General features: G+C 48.1%; 1 protein-coding gene across 6 annotated transcripts in view; it reads right to left on the bottom strand.

Annotated features, from left to right (window-relative positions):
* The window catches only part of LOC139765190 (plexin-B-like), a 538,550-nt gene that overhangs the window by 399,685 nt on the left and 114,702 nt on the right, over positions 1-24,163 (bottom strand). For all 6 annotated transcript variants that reach the window (XM_071692470.1, XM_071692474.1, XM_071692472.1 and 3 more), the window contains exon 2: positions 4,938-6,351. In XM_071692470.1, coding sequence (XP_071548571.1) covers positions 4,938-6,287 — 1,350 coding nt within the window. In that variant the 5' untranslated portion in view covers positions 6,288-6,351. The remainder of the gene's footprint in view (positions 1-4,937; positions 6,352-24,163) is intronic.

Raw genomic sequence — 24,163 nt, 5'->3', positions numbered from 1 at the left:
CAGCACCTGCGAATCAATAAATACCGAAAGAGCCCTGTGTAGTTGGCAAATGTCTGCGTGGAAATACAAGTACCTACCTATCTATGTACCCAATCAGCCAAGGATATAGAGGATACGTAGGACTGTGGACCATGGCCTCCAATCCTGACCGAAGGAGAGGAGCATCACAGCTTCAGCTTGGTCGCAAACCAGACTGCAGGGTAGACGAGTCTCCGCGACCATCGTACGGTACACGGGAGGTTGGGGTCTGCCTTCATCGTTGTTGACGGAGGTCAATCCACCTCTCATTCCCATCTGAACAACTTGAGAACGCTTGCCACAAGAGTGCCCCATCGCAACCTCGCTGGGGGCTGCTGGCGTGGTGGCACTGTGAGGGGCAGGGGATGGCACCGGAAGCTGGCCGCGGCTGAAGAGATACGATCACACCCACTCTGGCCAGACGGAAACGCGCCATAAAACAATAAATACCGAAATGGCCCGAGCAGTCAGTGAAAACATTTAGGGCCCCTACTCCTCACGGACCTTACCAATAAATACATGACTCGCATTCGTCCAAATGACTCTTAAAGAAACTTACGTTTCATATCTGTAAATCACAGTACACTACGTATGACGGCTTGAGATTGCATCAGCGTGAATGAGGCCATTTTTTGTTTGTTCCTGACACTGCATCCATAAAGCCGAACACGTAAATGGGTACATAAAAAGAGAAATTCATCACCAAAAACATCCTCGATAATTTCATCAACATCCCTGCCCAAATACTTAAAGACTTCCCAATAGCAGAAGTTTAAAATGGTAGGAGACGCTGAAGTTTATCTACACACTCTTTAGCGTTAAGAGGTCGACGTAAATCTTGTTTTACCGTCCAAAAACATGTCTAGTGGCACCTATCCCCCGGGGGCAGTTATCCTGGTGAGGCCGGCAGTGTCACGCCCCAAGCCAACGCCAAGACACGTTACTAGCGATCAGGCGACACCAGTGGACGAAGGCTTCCCCCAGGCACCACACGCGGCAGCTCAGCGTAGAGGGTCACCCTCCCAGGCGTCACATGTAGCCGCTCAGCATGGATGATGATGATGCTTTCCGAGGGCATTGCACTGTGGTGGCTCAGCATGGTTGGCTGTCTTCCTAAAGCTTCACATCGTAACGACTCAAGCAAAAAAACTCCGACATCACGGTGGCAGTGAACGTACGGCCGCAACACTTCCAACACGACTCAGGAAACCAGATCAACTGTGGTCACAAGAAACAATGCCTACACACGCCAAAGTCAACAGGAATTAAAGGATCAACGGGAGTTGCCGGAAATGGTGTCTAAACCGGCCAAGGTCAACAAGAATGAGACCCGGGGCAAAGGAAGCCACTAGAGGGTCTAATCAGGGTCAACACGAATTGAACCCAGGTCAAACGAGGCTACTACACCAGAGGGTATATACGAAAACCTAAATCAAAACTAACAAAACCCACACCAACCCGTCATGACCTTAAGAGGTGACCAGGCTCACCACTGATGCTGAACTGTATCAATCTACGGTCGCAGCCATCACGGACGACTGTTACGACTCTGAACTCGTTCACGGACACAACAGACGCTTGTGTACGCAAGGGCATGCCACTCTGCGGGGGCCTTAGGCATCACGAACGGTCATGAGGGAGAGAACAGTTACCCAGTACAGAGATGGAGATAAGCTGGAGTCACGAGACAAACGGGAACCGGACTGGCGATGAGCGAGATAAAAGAGAGAAGCCAGAAGTAGTCAGCTGCGTGGGGAGCACGCGGCACGCGCATACCACACGCTGCCGCCCACCCCAGCCCTCCTACCAGCACGCACACGTGCGGGTCTCACTCGCGCGCAGTCACAAGACCGTTCAGAACAAATGCACGCACACACACACACACACACACACACACACACACACACACACACACTCGTCCGGCGTGTCAAGTGTCATGAAAACTTTCAGATATTAAAAAAAAAAAAATAGGGGGAATTTTTTCAGCACGCTTCGGACACATTCTGGAATGGGAATGCTGGGCAAATATTTACGAGACAAAAAAAAAATGACTGACGGACGTGTGGATCCACGCACGACAAGGAAACATCCAGGAATCAAACAACCATATATGCATTTCATGGAGGGACTGCAATTTTCCAAAAAAAAAAAAAGTTCTACTCGATCACCTGTGAAACAAAAATGTACGTGAGGATGGGATGGAGTTAGAGGGGCTGATGGGGCACGAAAGAATTAATGGGGGGAGGGCTGGAAATCCTCCCCTCCTATACTATCACGAACCGAAAGAAGGAAAAGGGAAATTAATTCTTCACTCATTTTCAAACCCAGTAAACTCGACCCTTCACACAGACGTAACGGTAGGTTCCTCTATGGAGTGACTGTATCTATTTCTCCTCCCGGAGGGACAATCCCCTGCGTGTTGAGGCCTACACGTGGGTAACCCGACTCTCCACCTGCCGGCCGTGACCTCCATCCACCTCATCCGGTAGCCCGACTCTCCACCTGCCGGCCGTAACCTCCATCCACCTCATCCGTCGCCCTCCAGAACAACAAGAAGTCACACACGTAGAAATTATCCACCGCGGTCAACCGGCGCAAGAATGCGAGACACTGGACTTGACTCAAGAGCAGTCCCCGTCCTATGAAACATTCAGCGTCCGACGGCCAACTTACACAGCCGCCCACCGACGCCAGAGTTTGAGAAACTTGGCAGCTTGGCGGATTTTTAACGCGAAATTAATTACATCGCCTTGGCCACAGAGTTTACCAGGTCTGGCGGTGTGGGAAGAGGCGTGTGCAGCTGATGTGTGTGTGTGTGTGTGTATGTGTGTGGCCCTTCCCAAAGCCGGATTTCACACAATACGTTCGTGAAATTCATTAATCATCTATCCCTCGAGTTCGCGACACGACACACGAACTTCCCACTAAGTGTTTCTTAAAGAACATAGCCGTGCCTCCTCCGGTCGTTTTCAGTTGAGGTAAAAAAAAAATAATAGCTTTCTTTTCCTCTACAAAAAATAAAAATCACTTGATCATACCTCGATTTTGAGGGTTCCTCTACCAAACTACCTCCACAAACTGTGTCTGGGACCAAGCTCTCTCTCTCTCTCTCTCTCTCTCTCTCTCTCTCTCTCTCTCTCTCTCTCTCTCTCTCTCTCTCTCTCTCTCTCTCTGGCAGACTACGAGACCTTCGTAGCATCTGTAATCCTTTTTGCGCTACCGCTCACACAGGATGAGCATGGGAGGGTGTGTGTAATCTCCCGATGGATATCCGGCACAGATCATAATGTTGCTCCTCCGATAACTCCTGACTGTCTTACGCCGCGTCCCGCAGACCTTCGAGGCCTCTTACAATCTGGCTGACCCAAGTGCTCTTCCATCTATCCTCCCTCCGGATGGATGAAATGCACTGTGCCAGATTGTGTGCGCCTCGTGCTCAACTCCGCCTAACCTTCGCTGTGTGACTTTCAGTTAAACTGTTTTAAAGAGACTATGTCTATGTCTGCAGAGATTAAGCTTACATAACGTATAAACCCCAACACATTCACACCAACAGAGTGGGGATTGCACATCAATCCACTTGGAAACGCACTCCCCACATATTCTTTTTTTCCTCCATCTAAAATTTTGAATTCGACTTGTAACCTGATAGGTGGTTTTTGCAACGGTAAGAATACTATGTATATATATATATATATATATATATATATATATATATATATATATATATATATATATATATATCGTCGAACCTTGGATGAAAGTTCAGGGATTGCCTGGTCATGTCAGTGAGAAATAAAGATACCATCATGTATGTATGTACCGATGATCCTCGTCAACACATATGAATACTCCCCTGCTCAAAGTTGAGTAACCAACCCCTCACGTGTGTTCACCCAGCATCATGTACTGCAATCTGCTGCCATCACACAAGCCAGCAGTAGACCACGATACACCCCAATGTTAACCGACCAGCCGCCTTGATCCACCCGTGGATCGTCACACCTTCAAGGGCCACCTATTACCACCCTTGGAAAGAGAGGGGGGGGGGGGAGCCAGCGCCGCAGCTACCCTCTCCACCCCTCAGACCGTTACTCCACCCACTGTCGCCCCTAAATCAGCCACCAATAGCCACCCCTGGAGCTAGCCACCCTGCACCACCACTGCAGACTTGCCCTCTTCACCCCTGAACAGTTACTCCACCCCTGGCCTCCTCCTTCAGCCACACAACTTGCACTACTGCGCCGCTCAGCGCCACCCCATTAGCCACCACACACCATCCACCCCTAACACAGGCTATCCCAGCACTGCTGAGCCAGCCAACCACCCTTATCCCTTCACAATGTTGGCGTTTTAGTGCAATTGTGGGACGCTGCGGAGCCATGCGAGCGATGCCGCTGGGACCCATCGCTAGCCCCCAAGCGATCAACCCAAAACTTATTTAAGGCACCCCCGCGAATTTATATCAGACGTGTATCGCTCCAGACACCACTCGACTCCCCCCGTTATTTACGCCTATCACGGCACTAGGGCAGAGAAAAGAGTGAACGTCGTTGAAGCGCCAGACTGCCTAATCTCCCGCTGCAGAGGCTTCAGCAATCGACCATCAAGAGGCTGTTTCTTGTGGCGGCAGCGAGGCGTGGCGGTGAGAGGGCCGGGCTGTCAGCGTCTGGTTAGCCTCAACATCTGCCAACGAGTCTTTTGCTCTCACTCCGTTATCAGATAACATGTCACCACTCAAGTTTTCGCGGGAGTCCTTCTTCCCAGCCAGCGATACCAACACCTCTCGAACACTTTTAGGACGGAAATAACGAAGAGCGGGTGTCTCATGCAGCTCAAAACACATGCTAATTAACAAGGCGTCCACATATAACAGCCAAAAACAGCTACCATCATACAAAAGAACAGCTAGTACTTACCCCTGCGGCCGGACACTTGCCGTTGAGGATGGGCCCGGAGATGTACTCCATACTGCGGTACTGCATGGAGCCGTTGAAGCACATGTGGATGTTTTCGTTAAACTTGGACTCAATGTCATGCACGGAGTAGACGCACACGGCGGAGGCGGACTCGGGGTTCGAAGTGTGGCCTTGGGAGGGCGCGAACGCCCCTATCAAGACTGGGTCTCCCACGCCCACGCCCATGCTGGACGCCAGGTCGCTGCCGGCCCTGATCAGCTTGGCATCCTGCACCAGGTTGTAGTAAGTGCCGTCGGCGCCCAGACACTCGAGCGTGATCTCTGTGTAAGAGTCGTAGTTGGCGTCCGTGATGCAAGTGCGGGCCAGGCGCGAGATGTAACCGGATTCCTCCTGGCCCGGCAGGTGAGACCTCTTCTGCATCGTCACGAAGTAAGCGTATCCGCTGGCGTTGAAGCCGTACACGTACTGGACTAAGAAGTGGTCGCGGTACTTGACGTCGATGCGTAGGAGAGACTGTTTCGAGAAGGAGAACTCGGCGTAATCCATGTCATAGAGGTTCCTGGTCGAGACGGCGGGGACATCGTGGCGATAGTCTCCCACAGTGGTGAAGGTGGTGCCCACGTACAGCGCCGCGGACCCGCCCCACTGGTTGTAGTGCTCGGGGCCCACGAAGGCGAAGGTCGAGGAGTCGGGGTCATTGGCGGCCACGGATCGAGGGATGAACTCCGGCGTGAGGGACAGATTGGCAGTCCGGAACTTCTCGCACGCTCCTTGGGACACGGATCCGCACATGATGAGCGTGGAGCCGTCGGGGTCTAGCACCAGCACCTTGTTGACATTGTCGGTAAGCACTCTCTTCACCCGGTTCTCCAGCCCGCAGCCGGACGCGTGGCACCACGGAGAATCGAACCTGGGCCCCGTCTCCACCCGCGCCTCCAGGTTCAGCCTGCCTGTGCCCAGTGACCACAGCCTGTTGGTTCCTCCCACGTACAGGACACCCGCATTTCTATTGTAGACCAGATGCTGCAGCTGCAGGCTCTGGTTCGCCGTCCAGAACTGCGCCACTATACTGCTAGCGTGGTGGTCGGGGTCGGTGGCGCCGCTGGCTCGGTGTGTCCGGTGGGCGGCAGCCACGCACCCCGCGCAAAGTAACACCAGTAAGACTAGAACATTCAGGCACACCCTCCTCGCTCCACGCCCACAGCAGGTCCCCATTCCTCCTCCTCCTCCGCCTCCTCCTCCTCTAGGGCGGTGTGGGTGGCCCGCGGTGTGGTGGCCCGCCTGCTGGTCCACCCGCGCGGGCCTGCGGACCGGGCCGGGAGCGTCGTCTTTGGGGCCACACTCACACATGGTGCCGCGGGGGGCGCTGCTCCCGCCCACGGCCGCCCATCAACACCACGCAACACCACTACACCTGCGGACACAAAACAAAGACAACATTAGGATGACAAACTACGTAATTAACACAGATTCTCTTGACTGGCTGAGCCATTAGTCAAACAACAGGTAAAATGCATACATCATCTCTCCAGTAACAACAACAATTGCACACTGTTAGTTGAAAATAACGAAATAACTTTCATGAGAAAACTATATCTAATTTCTGAGAAATATTCAAGCACTCCCTCGCGCAAGAAAAACAGAGAAACACCGATAGTCTAGAAGACAAAATAGCACAAACACAATAATACCACTCCCTGGCAACTTAACAAAACATCCACTCAGGACCGTAAAAGGCTCAGGAATTGCGAATGCATAGACGTAAATCATGACGTAATGATGGAGTTGCCAAGTACCACCTGTAGAGGTAACAGTGGGTGGCGGGACCATCCTTTCCACAACTTCTAGTTGCTTTAACATCACGGCTGGGCCGCGATCCACTTCTGTGGTAATACAATACCAATGCCAAAACTTGGCATCACTCTACGGTATCCAGAATAATAACCTACATACACATTCTGTTGCTAGATTCATGAGAGGGGACCCCAATACACGCTTAGAGCAATCTACCAACATCATCACGCCGTCAGATTCAACGAAGAGTTTCCGTCGTGACTATGCGAAGAAACGGTTCGTTATAATGTAACACTATAGAAAGTACTGTAAAATTACGATGTTTCGCGTTAAACGCAGGTAGGACGTTACCTTCTTCAAGTTTCTCGAACACACCGGTGCGGTGTGACACTTGGATATGACCGCTTCCTGACCTGACCCCTTAAAGGGGTCGTAACGTCGTGCTCAGGGATCGTTACCGTCCTGCCCGAGTGGTCAAAATGAGCTGGGAACCACTGACCCTGAAACACGATCATTATGTGGCCGCTGGCACCGTGAGGGTGAGTTCCGCGTCGTTCCCTACACCGGGGAAGCTTTCCTGGTGAAGTCTCTGAGTGGTCTTCTAACCCCCTCCCCACACACACACACACACACACACACACACACACATTGTCCGGGCTGGGGTTTAGGCTGCGCTAGCTTGGGTCACTGGTTGCTGAAAATCTTTACCATCTCGTGTATCTTTCCATTACCGTTTTATCCATCTCTTTTTATCCCACTTTTTTTTTTTTTTTTTACTATCTAAGGTCTGGCCCTCAATGGGGGACTTTTGTTCGTGACCGGATCCTACATTTCAAAAATAAATATAAAAAAATGGCATTTAAATATCTGTGTAACAGCAGAAACAAAATGAACAGTCAAACATTAACCTTTATGTGCCGTTTAAAAAACATCAGTCTGCTGCTTCACCAACTGACTCCCGTGGTATGAGCACATTATCCATCATGACATGTGCGGGTAAATCTTGCTATATATATATATATATATATATATATATATATATATATATATATATATATATATATATATATATATATATATATATATATATAATCACGCTCAGATGACCTACTCTTCATCCGATCCTATACACTGTGTACGCATGGCGACACCACAGTAACAGGGCACGTAATTTCCCGATACCATAACAGTAATGTTGCTGAACTGTAAACACTCATACCCAAGTTCTGTATCAAAACAAAACGAGATTTACTGTACACTATGAACTGTGGTTCCCAAAGCAGGTAACATACCGATGTATCATGTACACTCCTATTACCATTATTAACCTCGGTCTCTGTGGAACAATACTGTGTAATTACCTGCTGCTAATTACCTAATTCTACAGTACAGGGAGGGAGTTCTGCACTCGTGGGTCCCGCATCCCTTGAACCTCATTTACTGTTATACAAATTCTTTAAATTGCGCCCGGTCTGCACTCACAATTTCATCATTGCTTATTTCAAAAAAAGTCTAGTCTTTTGATATCTTTAAATAATTTTCTGTGACTGTGATTACTATTTGTGCATTATGGGAAGAGAGTTCTACACGTGTGATCCCATGTCCCCAATCCATGTATCGTGTTATCATGTCTACTTTTGTGTGTGTGTGTGCGCGCACACACACACACACACACACACACACACACACACACACACACACACACACACACACACACACCAGTGTAAGCCAGGTGTCTGCGTGTAATTACATATATTAATTACCCTTTTTACATTACGGGAATAGAAATTTACATATGTGTGTGTGTGTGTGTGTGTGTGTGTGTGTGTGTGTGTGTGTGTGTGTGTGTGTGTGTGTGTGTGTGTGTGCGCGTGGTACGTCTGGCAAATGAATGCATATGTTCATGAAGATGTCAACGTGCATGTAGGGACATGGTCGTGGGGGGTAACTGTCTCCACTACACCAGATCTACTGGCCATGTCCCATCCGGGACACCTGCTCAACGCTGAGACCCACGGAGGAAACAACCAACATCAAAATGTTTCAAGTATTTGTACAGCTACACCAGGAATAAACACCAGGAAAATAAGGTTTACTTGCAGAAGCCTCATCCACACCACACACACACACACACACACACACACACACACACACACACACACACACACACACACACACACACTCAATAAACCATATCTTCGCCTCTCACGAGAAAGTTTGTGTCAAACCCTTATTCTTCAGGTGGAAGGCACCACCTGCTGGCTGAATGAAGACAATAACAATATCTGGAGTATATTCGCCACAGGACATTCATTCTTTCATCAAATGTTCCCTCAGTGAAGACTGGGCTTTCTAGTCGCGTTGTCGGAGTTACAACACCTATCTCCCATGAAACTCTCATCCATACCCTAAGACCCACTATTTCGCTTCAGGCAATTTCAAAATCCATTGATCTCCGCTGCAGATAAACAAATCACTCGGCCTTCAGTGTACAAAGCTCTCTTTGGCAATCTCTTTCTGAAATCAAACCCCTTTTACCTGCGCGTGAAATTGAAACAAGAGGCACACAAACGTGCCCCTTTTGATAGATGCATTCAATACTGCCACCACGTGTCTGGGGTAATAACGTATTACAAAATTAGAATGTAAAGGCCGTCCTGATGAGAGGGACCGCCTTGATTAAGAAACCATTGTTATAGTGGGATGACTTACTACAGTGCGTGGCAGAGCAACCTGACCTGCCATGAAATTAATCTGCTCGTTTTATCTGCGAACTGGGCGATGCGTATTCACCTCACGAACGGGAATTACACGAAGAAATTGAATGAGTTCGTTTGAACAACCATTCAACTTTCCTTTTTTTTCCCCCTTTTTATTATTATCATTCTAAATAAACACACTGCACACTCTATACCTTATTGTCCGCGATGCAATGGCTTCATTAATTTGCCTGCCTTGGAGAAGCAATATTAATCACCTCTGCTGGTGATTAACACTTTGTCCTTGTCCCGTGCTTTCCATCTGGTGATTCGCTACAATGCCCTGCAATCTGTCCAGGATCAAGAAGGTGATCTCTGTCATCCTTGTACATGCAATTCCACACTGTATTTCTCACACCTGAAATTCCTTTTATATCGTTTTTTTCACGTGATATCATCTTATGTCCCTGGTGTCTTAACATACAAGGTAGTGTGGTCTGATATTAAGCCAATGACTGTGAATTTATTCATATTCATGTTGTTTAATCCACAATCTGATTGCAACCATTGGGCAATATTAATCAATTAGCTTTGTTCTTAATCATGCAGACGCGTCCCCCTTCTCTCTCTCTCTCTCTCTCTCTCTCTCTCTCTCTCTCTCTCTCTCTCTCTCTCTCTGCGTCATTCTGCGTTGATGTATGCTGCATGTGACGGGGTGATAATTCATTTATCTGTAACTACAAGCAGCGATCTTCTGTGCCTTTATAAACCTCCGAAGACTGGTATCAATCAAGAAATATTCTTTCTTCACTCCAGATCTGAATCTGGTTCTATCAGGGATGACCCCGCCAGACTGCACATGTATGGTGTAGATAGCCGGAGCCTCGACTGTCCTAATAAACTAACCCCTCACCTGGAAAGTTTTTTTTTTGTTTGTTTTTGTTAGCTGAGACGGTATGGGCAGCTGAGGCCTTAATCAAGGCCATCCCATGAACACTGTCCATATATATATACCCTAGCCTGAGCCAGGTACCCATTGGATCGACCAACCCCTAGGGGTGGATGAACAGTTGGGCTGACTGTGGGCCAACTGCCGTAAATACGATATGAACCTATGGGTGTATGGTAAGGCAATGAGGGTGTAGCGATGGCCTCGGAGGTCTAGCTCAGCGGTGGTGTAGATATGGTGGAGTTTTCGGGTGAGGTTCGGGGTGGTTGGTTAGGGTCTGTTGGAGACGGGCTAATCCTCCCAGTTATGTCCACCCAACTCCCCCACTCCGGCTAACCTGTCACCCGCCACCACTCCTAAAAGGATTCCAAGCAGAACCTCACTCGGGCGACACACCTGGATACGTGTGCGTCTCCCTCCCTTCCTGTGCTGGCCTGCAGAGCCACAAGTGTGGAAAAGACCCAAATGAATCTAATCTTTAAAATGTCAAGAGGGAAAATCGAAACTGTGTATCATACGTGTTCTACGTGATGTGGAGGTAGGTCAAGCCTCAAATGACTTGGTGAGACTTGGAATAGTTCGTGCGAATGAGGTTACAAGATATTTCTCTTATCACAGTCTAATCAATTCTCGAATAAATTGCTTCCGTTCAATTCAAGTATAATTTCCAACTCTGTAGTGAAGCAAGTACATTAGGTATGTTTAAGTAAATCAGAACAAAGACCAAAGGTAATATTAGCGTGAATGATTTGCAAATAAATGAGACTTATTATCATTAACATTATTATCATAATCAACATTATAATTAGTAGTAGTATTAGTATCATTATCATCATTATTATCAGTAGCAGTAGTAGTAGTAGCAGCTCCAGTATCTGAATAACAATAATAATAATTATAATCCTAAATTGTCTACTGTTGCTGTTTTTCTTACTTTCCATTTCAAAAGATAATGTAAATAACTTCATCAGCAACAAGCCCTTCGTAACATCAGAGCCACAATAACTCTGCACAACATTAGCACACGTACTACTCCTCCGTGTTAGGAGCATTAGATCTTGATCAACATTACGTGTTGAAAACCTAACAGAAAAGGCTTCCTTGGCTGTTTTACTGGCTGCGACGGGAAATTATGACAATGGTCTACGTAACAAGCACAGCGTTTTTGACATTGAAACGTACGTTCATAAATGGAAAAGACGAGGAAAGAGGAGACACTCGCCTCTCTATCAATTCAACCTCAATCCCATTTAACAGCAGCAGATCATGTGCATACCACATGTGCATGGTACGTTGAGGGTCCACCCTTAACACCAACCCCAGAGGATAACTCATCCCTTAGGTTGACATTCGAACAAGATTAAAAGACAACCTGATGACTAACAATACTACACTTATCTATGGAACGTACAGCATACTGACCATGACCTACTTCCCACCTGAGTATCATCAACACACAAACACTTTAAGAGGCACCAACCTCCACAAATACAGCCTGGTGACTCGAGAGTTATTATTAGCCTGTATTCGTCAAGAACAAATCCGACACTGCTTAAGCCCAGGCCCAAGTACGGATTCCCTGCGGCTCACAATAAGAATGCTGCTCTTAACATTCAAATGGCATGTCGCCACACTGGGGAACACGACGGTACGAGCCGAAACAACAGCTCGGGCCAGCGGTACCCCGTGTCTGACACTGGCCGGGCAAAAGGAAATACGATCATAAAATGTTAAAGGGTCGGAAAGCATTCTGATTCACCACAGAGCTAGAAATCCCATCGAAAACTTATTTCTAATGCATTGCAAGTTTCCCATCGGATGTCTGTCTTGCCTGTGGTGCGTACGGACCACACGAGGATTGACCGTTATGTTACCTTGTTTCTCCAAGCAGCGAAATTGTAGAGTTCTCATCCTTCTCTCATCTTTCCCCTCTCCCTACACCCTTTCTACCTTTACCAACAGCTCTACGTACATAAGCGAAACCCTGATCAATATTTTCATTCTTGTTCTTCCTTTTCTTCCAATGTGGCCTTATTTGGGGCTTGCCTTGCCTGTTCTTCGTGTGTTCCCAGCGATATTCATATTCATATTTGCAGCCATCCACACTGAAGACACTGAACACGTACTTTTCAAAATGTCCTGAGCTAAATTCAAAAGGCATGTATATATTACTGCACTTTTTGGACCTGTAGACCCGACCGTTGGACGTGGTAGGCTTCCTGAGAGCTACCGCAGCCAAGCAGAAAGAGATCCCCTGGGGGAAGAAGGTTAAGGTAAATTAATTACAAACACAATCGAATAACACAGAGCTGAGCTAACACTTCCGGGTGTTGGATGTGTAGGTGGATGTTAGTCGAAGTTACCAGCAGTGCGAGCCTGCGACAAAAAAAAAAAAAAAAAAAAGATGTTTGCTGTGTCCTTCTGGTACTTGACGGCCTTTGGCATCGTCACACACAGCCGCACGTCCTTATCTAACAGCACTGTCCACTTGGACGATAATCCCGACTGACAGCTGAATATCCCACCGACCTATCCGTATGTTTCTTGTTTGCTCAGAACGCCCGAGAGGTCTGCGGGTATGGCAAGTGTATATGTCTGCCAGCCAAGCCTAAAATAAATACACCATTGAGCACGACGATGTGATACCCTCCGCACGACGGTACGCCAAACTGAGCACGACGGTGCGACTACTGGGTATGATGGCTTTTGCCTTACACGCAAAAGACCTTTAAAAGGTTAAGCTGAAGGTCATGATATCATACCAAGAGGTTCGTATCGTCGTATTCATGGGGTGACGAGCAAATCCGCCGGCGAATATGACCTGAGTTAACCAACGAAGCTAAGCATCGAAGCTGATTAGCGAGTGTGATCAGTGAGGCAGGCAACGAACTCGACCTTCTGCCCGGGTTCATCATAGCTTACCCCTCTCTGATCATACTCGCTAATCAACTCCGCTGCTTAACTCTCAATGGTTAGCTTTAACGCTGGTCAAATTCTCGCCCGAGGATCTTCGTTAAACCCTTGAGCACGACGGTATACGAGCCTTGGGTTCACACACCAGCCAACGCTGAACAGTAAGGAAAATAATTTATAAGTAAACGAATGGACTTCAAAGTAAACAAATGCATGCTGCATATTGGGGAAAAAGATCAAGGCATATTATTAAAAGAAAGATGTAACAGCAAAACTCTTTTTTTTTTCAGCTGCAAAGTTGTGGGACGCTAGAATAAGGTATTATCAAATGTAGTCAAAGCGAAAACTATCAAGACCTTCATATCTAGATCAGAGAAGTACTTCGGTGACATATTAATCAAGCATGTTACATGGAGGATGAAGACACAAGTTAATTCTTTCAAAAAGATAGACTTTTTCTGCTTCAGATCTGAGCCTCCTCACCGGAGTGCCCAGCTGCAGTCATTGCAGGAAGCTTCTCCCGCTTCAAATTTCCTATAAAATTCTCACAGCAGCACGCACTCTCTCTCTCCATACTACATCGTGCTCTGTCGCACCCTCTCTCCTGCCGCCTGCCGTGCTTCAGTGGAGGATATGGAGGGGCGAGACGATGCCCTCTGCATTCCTATGCTGTCTGAACCACAAAGAAAATCAGGACCTTCTAACAATACGACTGTTCTCCAGCATATATACTCGTCAGGGAACATCAGGTCTGATATTTGTCCTCCCCGCGTCCTACGTACGACGGATGAGTCTCTCCAAAAAGGCCCACCAGTGCCCAGCGAAGCGAGGAGGACCTGCGACATGGACTGGGATAAAACATGGACGCCTGAGCAGGGCAGCAACCCTTGTCAAGCTTCCCGCATGTCCGTCTTGGGCTGGATTTTCTGGTCACAAGTGTTAAGCCGAACCAAGGCTGGGCTTTTGTCAACAAATGTGTCCGGCAGCTCAACGCGACTCTGACCTTGGCTTACCTCCAAGCCTCCCCCTAGGAGTTGCATCGTCACATTCCCAACCTCCTCGCTCTTCTGCCCTATTGAAAACTAAACGGTGAGAGGAAGGCAAGAAAAGAGACCCATTGGTGCAGCTGAGTAATTCAGTTTTCCCTTAACGTGGAAGCCTGACACGCTAGGGGAGGAATGGCGGGCGAAGGGAGCCTCCCTGCAGAAACAGCGCCGGGAACAGCGTCCGTCCCCCTGCCAACAGCGCGTGTGAAGGGGGACCGCCAGCGTCGTTACACTTAATGATGTCCGAGATGGTGTGGACAGGTGGTGGCACGGCCGCGGAACAGCACACTCCTGCACTCACTCCCCAACGCTGACATGTACTGTAATATATGGACCGGGGAGGGGAGAGGGGAGGCTACACTCCCACAACACTAACCAACACACACACACACACACACACACACACACACACACTGTAAAATACGTTCTGGTGTTTATCATTCCATAAACCAGAGTCGTGTCGACGCGACGGTTTGAATATTACATAAAACACCCCTAGAGCCGAACCTGCCTGACTCCCTAACGCGTCTGATGCAATTATAGTCTCATTATCCAACCGTTCACGAGTATCTCCAAACGTATCGTCAATTAATCTAACTATATATGGACAGTGATGTACGTGTTAGGTTACAAAAGGTGGGCTGAGGGCCCTTAAGTACCTACCATACAAGCACAGTACAGGATGGGGCAGTACCAACATATATATAACTCATGGACAGGCTATCAATGTGTTCTTCTCTAAGAAGGCATAAGCCATCAATGAAGGGAGGTTATGTAAAGTTAAAAAAAAAAAAAAAATGTGTTTAACTAGCTTCAACATTTCCTGTCTATTAAACAAACGCCTATAAAATGTACTAACACGACTTTCATTTGACAAGACGTTCCCGGCTGCGGCACACTCGCTAGTGTCACTGCTGTTGCTACACGCTCACTGTTCTACGTTAAACTTGCACTGCCGTTGCGCGCATCTACTGATTCAACTTTAAATTCCGATGAGGATAAAGACACTGAGCCATAATCAATTAAAATGGTGTTGCACATTCCCTGCTACTCTCTCCTCAATAACAAACGTAGCTGCGTATTTTTCTGCTCCGCACTCCACCTCACTCCTTTTGACAATCCACTGCTGTTGCAGGTTCAATATCTGAGACTCCACCGTCGCTGAACATTCCATGCTTCCGCGCAACATTCTAGTCCACCAATCCTGCGCTTCACCACCATTCCAAACTCCAAAGCCGTTCCACACCTCAACGTTGCTCTCCACTCCACTTCCATTCTACGCTCTTCTGTTCCACATCCCTTCACTGTTCCACTCCGCATTCCAGTGTTTTTTTCCCCCAGCCCCACTGCTGATCCGTACTCCACACCTGTTCCACATCCAGCTCATCCTCCACCCTCCACAGTGGCTCCACACATACACCCCGTTGTTCCTCGATAAATCCGCTGTTTCATCCACATCCCTTCCATTCATCTACCCTTCCTCTGTTGCTCCGTATTCCACTGCTATTCCAGGTTTTACTTCTGCCACCGACTATTTCCTTCTATTCCAAACACTACTGCTGTTCCACTGCGTCCATGCGCCCGTAAAACAAAAACCTTAATAACACCCAAAGTCAAGTCTACTACGAGATCTCTCGTTAAGCAATACGAGGTATCTTTTACGCAGATGAGACGGCGTCATAATCTACGGTACACATTCCGTAAACGGTCTTCGAACTACGACCTCCAGCAGTACACACAGAAAGGCCGTCTCCCAAAGCACTAGCGACGGTCAGAGAGAGAGAGAGAGAGAGAGAGAGAGAGAGAGAGAGAGATGGAGAGAGAGAGAGATGAGAGAGAGAGAGAGAGAGAGAGAGAGAGAGAGAGAGAGAGAGAGAGAGAGAGAGAGAGAGAGAGAGAGAGAGAGAGAGAGAGAGAGAGAGAGAGCGGACGGACGGTGGCTTTACCGAGGCCCAGAAAGATGGAAAAATAGGCGCTCGGTGCTGAGTCACGACCAGTAATTCGGCAGCGGCGGTGATAGCCGTGGTATAGGTGGGGAGGCCAACCCCCCTGCGACTAATGCTGCTACGACCGTGGTGACAGAACCGTCGGGCTCCAGCACTAGCGAGAGCCCGGCGATTTAAGGTAACTAGAACTACCCTGCAGCTGCAGGTACGCCAGCCGGGAGGGAGGAAGCGATTATCACAGAAGCGGAGGGGGAGGGAGGAGGGGGCAGTGATTTCAAACGCAGGGAGTCGTTATAACGGCATTACTGGAGACCAAGATTAAAGAAATGGAAGCCTCCGGTGATTGCAGGGGGATGGACCCCGTGCTTGGACACCAAGTGACTCCAGTTTCTGGGGTCTAGTACTGAGTGCGGTCACTGGGGCCCACAGGCTGTCGTTGCGGGGACCACGGTAACTGCGGTCGCGAGGGCATAGTCACTGCGGTCGTTAGGGTCCAGTGACCCGGGTCTTGAGGGGGCCCCTGTGATTACTACGAAGCTTTGGTAAACAACACCTGAAGTCCCACCGAGGTGCAGTAGTCCCTGCTACTCTCGGAGGTCTCCTACCCCCATAGTTCGGGGCTCCGAGTCCAAAACTGCTGAGTTGGGGGTCGTTAACGTACTGATGATGACGCCGTTACAACTGCAAGGCCATCAGCTATAGCTGCTCCTCCTCCTCCTCCTCCTGCAGCAACGGTCACCATTCGCGTCGATAACGCGGCGGTGGAGGGAAGCGATGACACGAGTGACTGCTCGCTGCTGGTTCCCGCGGCGTCCACTGCTGCAGCAGGTGGCATCGTCTGAGCATTACCTAACCAAGCTCGATAAATCCACCTAATGGACCGGACCGTAGAGTCAGTCAGTCGTCTTACTTCACGCGGCCACAATCATGGACGTCCTGTTCGTTCATTTATGGATGTCGTTTAACTGGGACACAATTTTACAGCGGGGGGAGCCCAGTGAGGAGAGCCGCACTTGTCAGCCATCCACTTAAAAGGACGGCCCACTAGTGGGACCACCATCCAAAACCGACGCGTGGCAGGAATCCAGGATAAATCAGCAGTAAACATGCGAACACAAAGAGATGCAGCAACTAGCAGCACAGACCCCAGAACTGCCGGAATCCCACTTGTGCAAAGAAAGAAAGAGAGGAAAAAAAGAGAGCAACGCTGGAACATCTGAGGCAGTTTTCCCAGTCCAGAATAGACTCAAGAACCAATTCTGAGATTAAATTTCAGGCAATTACGACCACAAAAGATCTTTGTTCCAGCATCCTAATGCTCTCAGCTCGAGCTGCACATAACAAGAGGTTGAGGAGAGGCTTCAACCCTCGGCCTTAGACCCTCTCCTACCTCGGGGTCACAAATGACGTAACGCAAAAGCATTATTCAAGAGCTCTGACGTAATGAGCTCCCTGGGCTCACCGCTCTCCTTCACCCTCCCTGTTTAACAGTTCCCATACTCTAGTATTGTTTGAACCCTAAGCCCACGCACAAACAAAGCCTCTCTCTCTCTCTCTCTCTCTCTCTCTCTCTCTCTCTCTCTCTCTCTCTCTCTCTCTCTCTCTCTCTCAAACACACACACACACACACACACACACACACACATACACACACACACACACACACATATAATCAACTCAACCAGAGTTTACGAGCATCTAACCATACTTGAAACCTCCACTGGTCCACCCATAGCACCTCCACCTCCCCCCAGCCTAAAGCCAGCCCCCTTCACACACCCCCCTACCCCACCCACCCGTATAAACTGAGGAATAAAGACACTTGTGCAGTAATGACGCCAAAGCCCCACACGCACGAAAACGAAAGTCGGCTCACAGAACCAGGGAGGGAGGAACTGCATATTAACTGTGACAACATAACTGGTCGTAAATCAACCCCGTAATCCAGTAAAAGGCTATGAAGAGCTCCGAGGAATTCCTTTGAACACCATCGTTCCAGTGGTTCACCGTGCAGGTTTTATCACCTCCGCCATTCCGTACTTTGTAAGGCAGTCATAGAAAACGGCTCAAGTCTAATTGCTGTACAAAAAGAACGTCGGAAGAAGAGAGAGAAAAAAAAAATGAAGTATATCCCATTACCGGTGTGAGCGAACTCCAAGGGACGATCTGAGGGAAGCAAAATCCGCTAAGAACTCCACTTCACTCCACCAGTCGCTCGAGGAACTGCTCCAAGTGTATTTTCTGGCAGGAGAACTACTCGAGGCCCAGCAAAAATTCCACTGCAAACCCCATCCTCTATCCCCACCATCTGCAAGTGCAGCGACGCTCCTCCCACCACAAGCTAGCCAGTCTTAGGCAAGCTGTTGGTGGGTGTATAAACCCAAACCGAAACGCACCATAGCCTGCTGCAGTATCCCCTAAATCATACAAACGCGCCATTCAAACCCGAATTGGGAGAGGGGGCAGGAGTGAACACAAGGAAAAAGAGCATGTCTACGAGACAGACAACCGAGGGAGGAGGATACCTTGTCTGGAGGGAGAGGATGGTGAGAGAGTGAGTGAGAGAGAGAGAGAGTTTCCGAGACTGTGGGTAAAAGCCGTCCCCATTTGGGAAGCGCCACCCTCAATGGCTTTAATGAGGTTGTAAATGGGGTTGGGAAATCACGTCCAGGGAACACAGAGGCGGTGTGGCTACCGAAAGCCGAGGAGCCTAGTCCAGCGGCGGAGGAGGAGGAGGAGAGGTGTCGTCGTCCAGGCAGAGCGGCGTGTGAGAGGGTGGGGAGGGAAGCCACCATGTGTCCAAGTGTAGCCCCATGGCATAATCACTCGAAAGGGATAGACGACTTCCTAAAATACGTAGAGAGAGAGAGAGAGAGAGAGAGAGAGAGAGAGAGAGAGAGAGAGAGAGAGAGAGAGAGAGAGAGAGAGATGGGGGGGGGGGGTGGTTATGAGAGGGGTTACGTTATGGAGTGGAAGGCCTTTAAGGGGGAGGAATTGGAGATTCTGAGTGCTATCTCGCGCTTAGGTACCTCAGCCTTAAGTTCTTAAAGTAGAGCTGAAATATAAAGGCGAGATGTTGGACATCCATCGACCAGATGTACATGCATGAATATACATACATACACATTTCATATATATATATATATATATATATATATATATATATATATATATATATATATATATATATATATATATATGAAGAATGACAAGTTTATGGTATGATTTACTTTCCTGACGCCACATTATTCGTGGATTAATCAACTTAACCTTTACAAGAAGAATAAAAAACGGTACAATCACTGGGATTCGTGCCTAACTTCGGTCAGTAGTTAGAGAATGGGAATTTCATTCACCCATGAAAAATAAGCTGGCTCGGGTGTGGTAAGACTGGACTGGGTTAGGTGGGGTGGTTTACACTTTCATGGAGAATAACGAACCCCAACTTAATCTGGCTCACTTAGCACAGGAAAATATAATTTCTCGCTCAGTAATCACAAAAAAAAAAAAAAAAGATACGCGAAACTCCAGATGATTGCAGTAAATTTCATATATTAAGTAAATTAAATCCTACTTAATAACTAAGGTGGTACAAGAAAATTTAATAAGTGCCCATTGGATATGGAAAACAAGACTGACTTGCATATATGGAGAACACAGACAAGTGTATATAATAAGGGGCAAGAGTGCAAGTGGATGTTGAGGGCAGACTGTTAAATATATGAGACAGGGCTAACCTGCTAATGAGGAAATCAGACTAACAAATTTATGTATTGGGAAACTAACAAGTGAAAGTGGAAGGCATGACTGAAAGGTGCATGGGGACGAAAGATGAACAAAGCGTATATGAGGACCAGATTAAAACGTGGATGAAGAGAGGAAACTGACAATCATACGCGGAAGTCTGACAAGCAAATGGAACACAAGAGGATGTACAATAGTTGAGTCATGTGGAGGTAAGACAGAGTAAGGCATGTGGAGTACAGTAAGAGAGTACAAGTCATGTAACATCTGTGACGCCAGATTGACTGATGCATGTGAAGTACAGTAATAAAACACGTTAGGTAAGGTATGTGGAGCAAGACTAACTAATGCATGTGGAATACAGAGTAACAGAATACAAGCTAGCGACAATATGTTGAGCAAGACTGACTACACGCATCTGGAACACACACACACTGACAAATCTAGGCTACGTGCACGGCAGGTGGAGACTCGACTCAAAGACGCGTAAAGAGGACAGACTGGACGGTATAAACGGAGTACGTAACGTCTTGTATCACAGGCTTTACATGGAGAGGGGAGGGCCTTGTCGGGTGTAGGTGCAGAGCCAGTCGCCAATGGATGGCGAAACACTGAGGCTACAGACACGGAATGCGTAGACGCGAGGGGGGGAAAACGCACAAGTAAAAGCCAAGGTGACAGTCTTGAAATACTAGTGTTACGAACGGAAGCTAAATCGTTCTTAAACGGCGTCACATACACCAGCGTCACGGTGGTGCAGACCTTGAGGCATGTACGGGAAAGGAACAACAGTTACCTAGCGTGTGGTTCTGGGGGGCAGGATACTTACGACGGCAGACACGGTACACAGCAGCATGTGCTTCTTGGGGGTATTGTTAGCATAGAAGGTTTAAGCATAAATTCGCCATATCTATGAGTTATCATTTTTGTAAAGGTATGTGCAGGTGCGTTTGCTACTCACGGACGGACCTAAGTATATGCATAACTGCTCGGGTGTGTACCATAATTATGTTTACGAACAAAAAGGAAAAAAGGACTTACAAAAAAAAGGGGGTCATAACCTTCAATTAATGAAACAATCAACATTAAACAGACCTTAAACATCTAACAGCACCCCGTGAGCCTCCTCTCCTGAACACACTAACCTTCATTATAAGTGATGGGGGCTTGGCTGGCTGGCGACTGCCGAAGGACTGCTGCGCCACGGCTCCAACCACCAAACTTATGAGAAAAATTCTGAAACTCGGAATCCGTTGAGTAATGACAATCAACTCGTGAATATGCAAATGAGCCTGGGCTCTTCCCGGGGAGCCTTAGGGACGACGCAATGGCCCAGTGAATTCGGTGAAAGGTGTTCACAATCCAGGAAACTCGGCATTGTGCCTCACCGCTCCTCGGCAAACACTATGAAATAGCCTAGAACAATACTCGACATAGATGTGATACCTTTACCCACGAATTTATGTGGGGCGAGGAAAAGCATCGCTACATGAGGGGCAGAGTGTGGGATAAAGGTCTTCTTGCTGCCGCGGTACAAGGGCAAACAAGTGCGCTCCAGGGGTGGACAGGAGCCGGAGCACCGGCAAAAACACCGGGGGTATAAGCCGGTGGCCGCCGACAAAAGCCCATTTACGGATTTTGACACTAGTGTATTACTGCGCCGCCCGTGAAAAACCGTCCAGCCAATGGGGGCATCAGCGAGCCTGGCCGAACCTGAATGGGCAGAATGGGGCATAAAAGGGGCAACAAAGGGGCATGGAAAAGAGGGGCGACCGGGATTGCTGCCGCGCAGCGGCAAAGGAGTCGCCCATTACCCACGGTCCTTCTGGTGTGAGAGGCCGGGATAGGCCAACCCCTCCGCGCCCATACCTCCAACACTCAATAAAACCCATTGAAACTCCGAGAGTTATTGCACAAATACCTCCCCAGGAACCGATATTCAGGAGCAAGCCACACTATAGCCACCCGGGATTTAAGAGTTGTAGACCACATTAACATACACCGAAGGCAGACGGCGTTTCGTCAAGACTGGAGGGAAGTATAGGGAGGGAGGCGGGCTAGTGTGCCCAATAAATATAAACATCTTTATCACGCTACAACCCAAATATTAAGGGAATTCCTGGCATCCATTTCATATTAGAGAATATTCTAATACTGATGACATCCCCAACTGCGAGCGCTCCTCGGGTAAATACGAAACGTTAAACTGCATCGAAATGTGTAAGGTGTGTAATAGTGAAACGTGACGGAACGACACAAGGCACTGACTATTCGTAATAACATTTCATACGGTGAAACAAGGATACATCAAGCACGTACAAACACATAGAAACACACACACAAAAACACAAACACAAAGGTTCACAGGAATAGAATCGCGTTCCCCACAAGAGCCCAAATGGACAATTAGATATCCGGGCAAGATCAAGATGAGGGCTCGACTGGTGGGTAGAAAATGACCTAAAGAGAAAGGAAAAAAGAATAAATTTCGGACGAGCCCTTTCAAACTTGATAAAAGGCAACCAGTGGCGTCCCGTAGGGCTTACCCATGGGGCCTTTGCAATTCCTGATCTGTTAGTAAGTTCCCAGAATCATTCGCACCAAACTCAATGAGTACGAAGACGATGCTATACCTACCCATGAGTATACACAGAGATTTCCTCGAAGCAAGGCTAGCGCGTAGCTCTAACCGCTACAAGATAGTATCGACATTGTGACAACTCACAAAAAAACTCCAGCACAATTCAGATACGTGGGAAATGCATATTCAATAAGGCAGCAGAGCGGCTGGCAAACATGGCAATCATCTTGCACGAAGGAAAGACCAAATGTGTGACAAGGTCTTCAAATTGCCACAGTACCCGGCCTGTCACCAGAAAAGCACATTAGCAAATCTGTATCGCTGGGACATTGTATACAACGCCCGGTGTCAATACAAGGACGAAGAGACAGATGTTCCGAAACGAGGGACTAAATGACAGATGGTCCGAAAATGGAACCTACATTAGATTAAAATCAGAACGTTCATCATCATGTTGGTCACCTCAGCTGAATGAGAGCAACGAGAAGCTGGAAAGATTATATTTCCTGCGCGGAAGCGGTGTCTAATGTACAGACTGTGTTACGGAATAAGAACCGTGAAGATCATTAGGTCTAACCGAACTGATTAAGAATGGGAGAATTTGGTGGGGCGGCAAATTACTCCTGGGCAGACCGTCATTATGCACGCGACTCAAACAACCTCCAGCGCCTGCGACCCTCCGGCATCCGCACACCCTTCCCCCTCCCTCCTGCTCATTCAGCCACTGAGAAGACCCCCAGCTTCATTAGCTCACGCCCAGGATTCAGCGACTCGTGTTAATGCTTTACTGACTCACGTTTAAGGAGTCACTGTCTCGCGATTTCACATACAGTTCCCCACCCAGGGATTAAGATTCACTTACTCTGAAGGCCCGTGGATTATCATTCAAGGTCTCGCGTTAATGCTTCACTCTCTAAAGTTGGTTTACCATCCCGTGGCTGGGACACAGACACACACACACATATACACATGAGAGCAGTGTCCAAAATAATACCTGTAGGAGTGCAAAATGATACCTGTAGGGGAGAGAGAGAGAGAGAGAGAGAGAGAGAGAGAGAGAGAGAGAGAGAGAGAGAGAGAGAGAGAATCCCCACCTCACTGCGATGACCCACTGTTGCAGTTTCGCTCGTCTCGTGTTGCGAATCCATTGTCCTACCCTAGCATGATGCACTTTACCTAAGTCGCAGGCGGGCAGTCCTCTACCCTTGCAGCTCTGCAGGCTACGAAGTTACCCTGGCGTTTGCCTTGCTCTACCAAGCTCTTTGGTGCTGTAGGTCTCTTGCTAGTTTTACTCAATGATCTCCATTCATTTTCAATTCTCGGCGTACAATATACTCCTTAATTTCCTGAGACTAAATGTATCCCCCTTTTTTCTGGGGTAAAAATTAAACTCTGGTGTACACACACACACAAGGTAAAACATATGTGGCCACAGTAAACAACTTTTATTTGCTCCTTTACAAAGTTAGGCGATAAAATAAAAACGCACAGCTTCACAGGGCACGGTAGCATTACGTTCAATTACATTAGGGTCAACCTACTCCTACCCATTTA

Source organism: Panulirus ornatus, chromosome 53 (assembly GCF_036320965.1).
Source record: "Panulirus ornatus isolate Po-2019 chromosome 53, ASM3632096v1, whole genome shotgun sequence".
NCBI lineage: Eukaryota > Metazoa > Arthropoda > Malacostraca > Decapoda > Palinuridae > Panulirus > Panulirus ornatus.
Note: the sequence above shows the minus strand (reverse complement) of the source record. Positions and strands in the feature narration are given on the sequence as shown.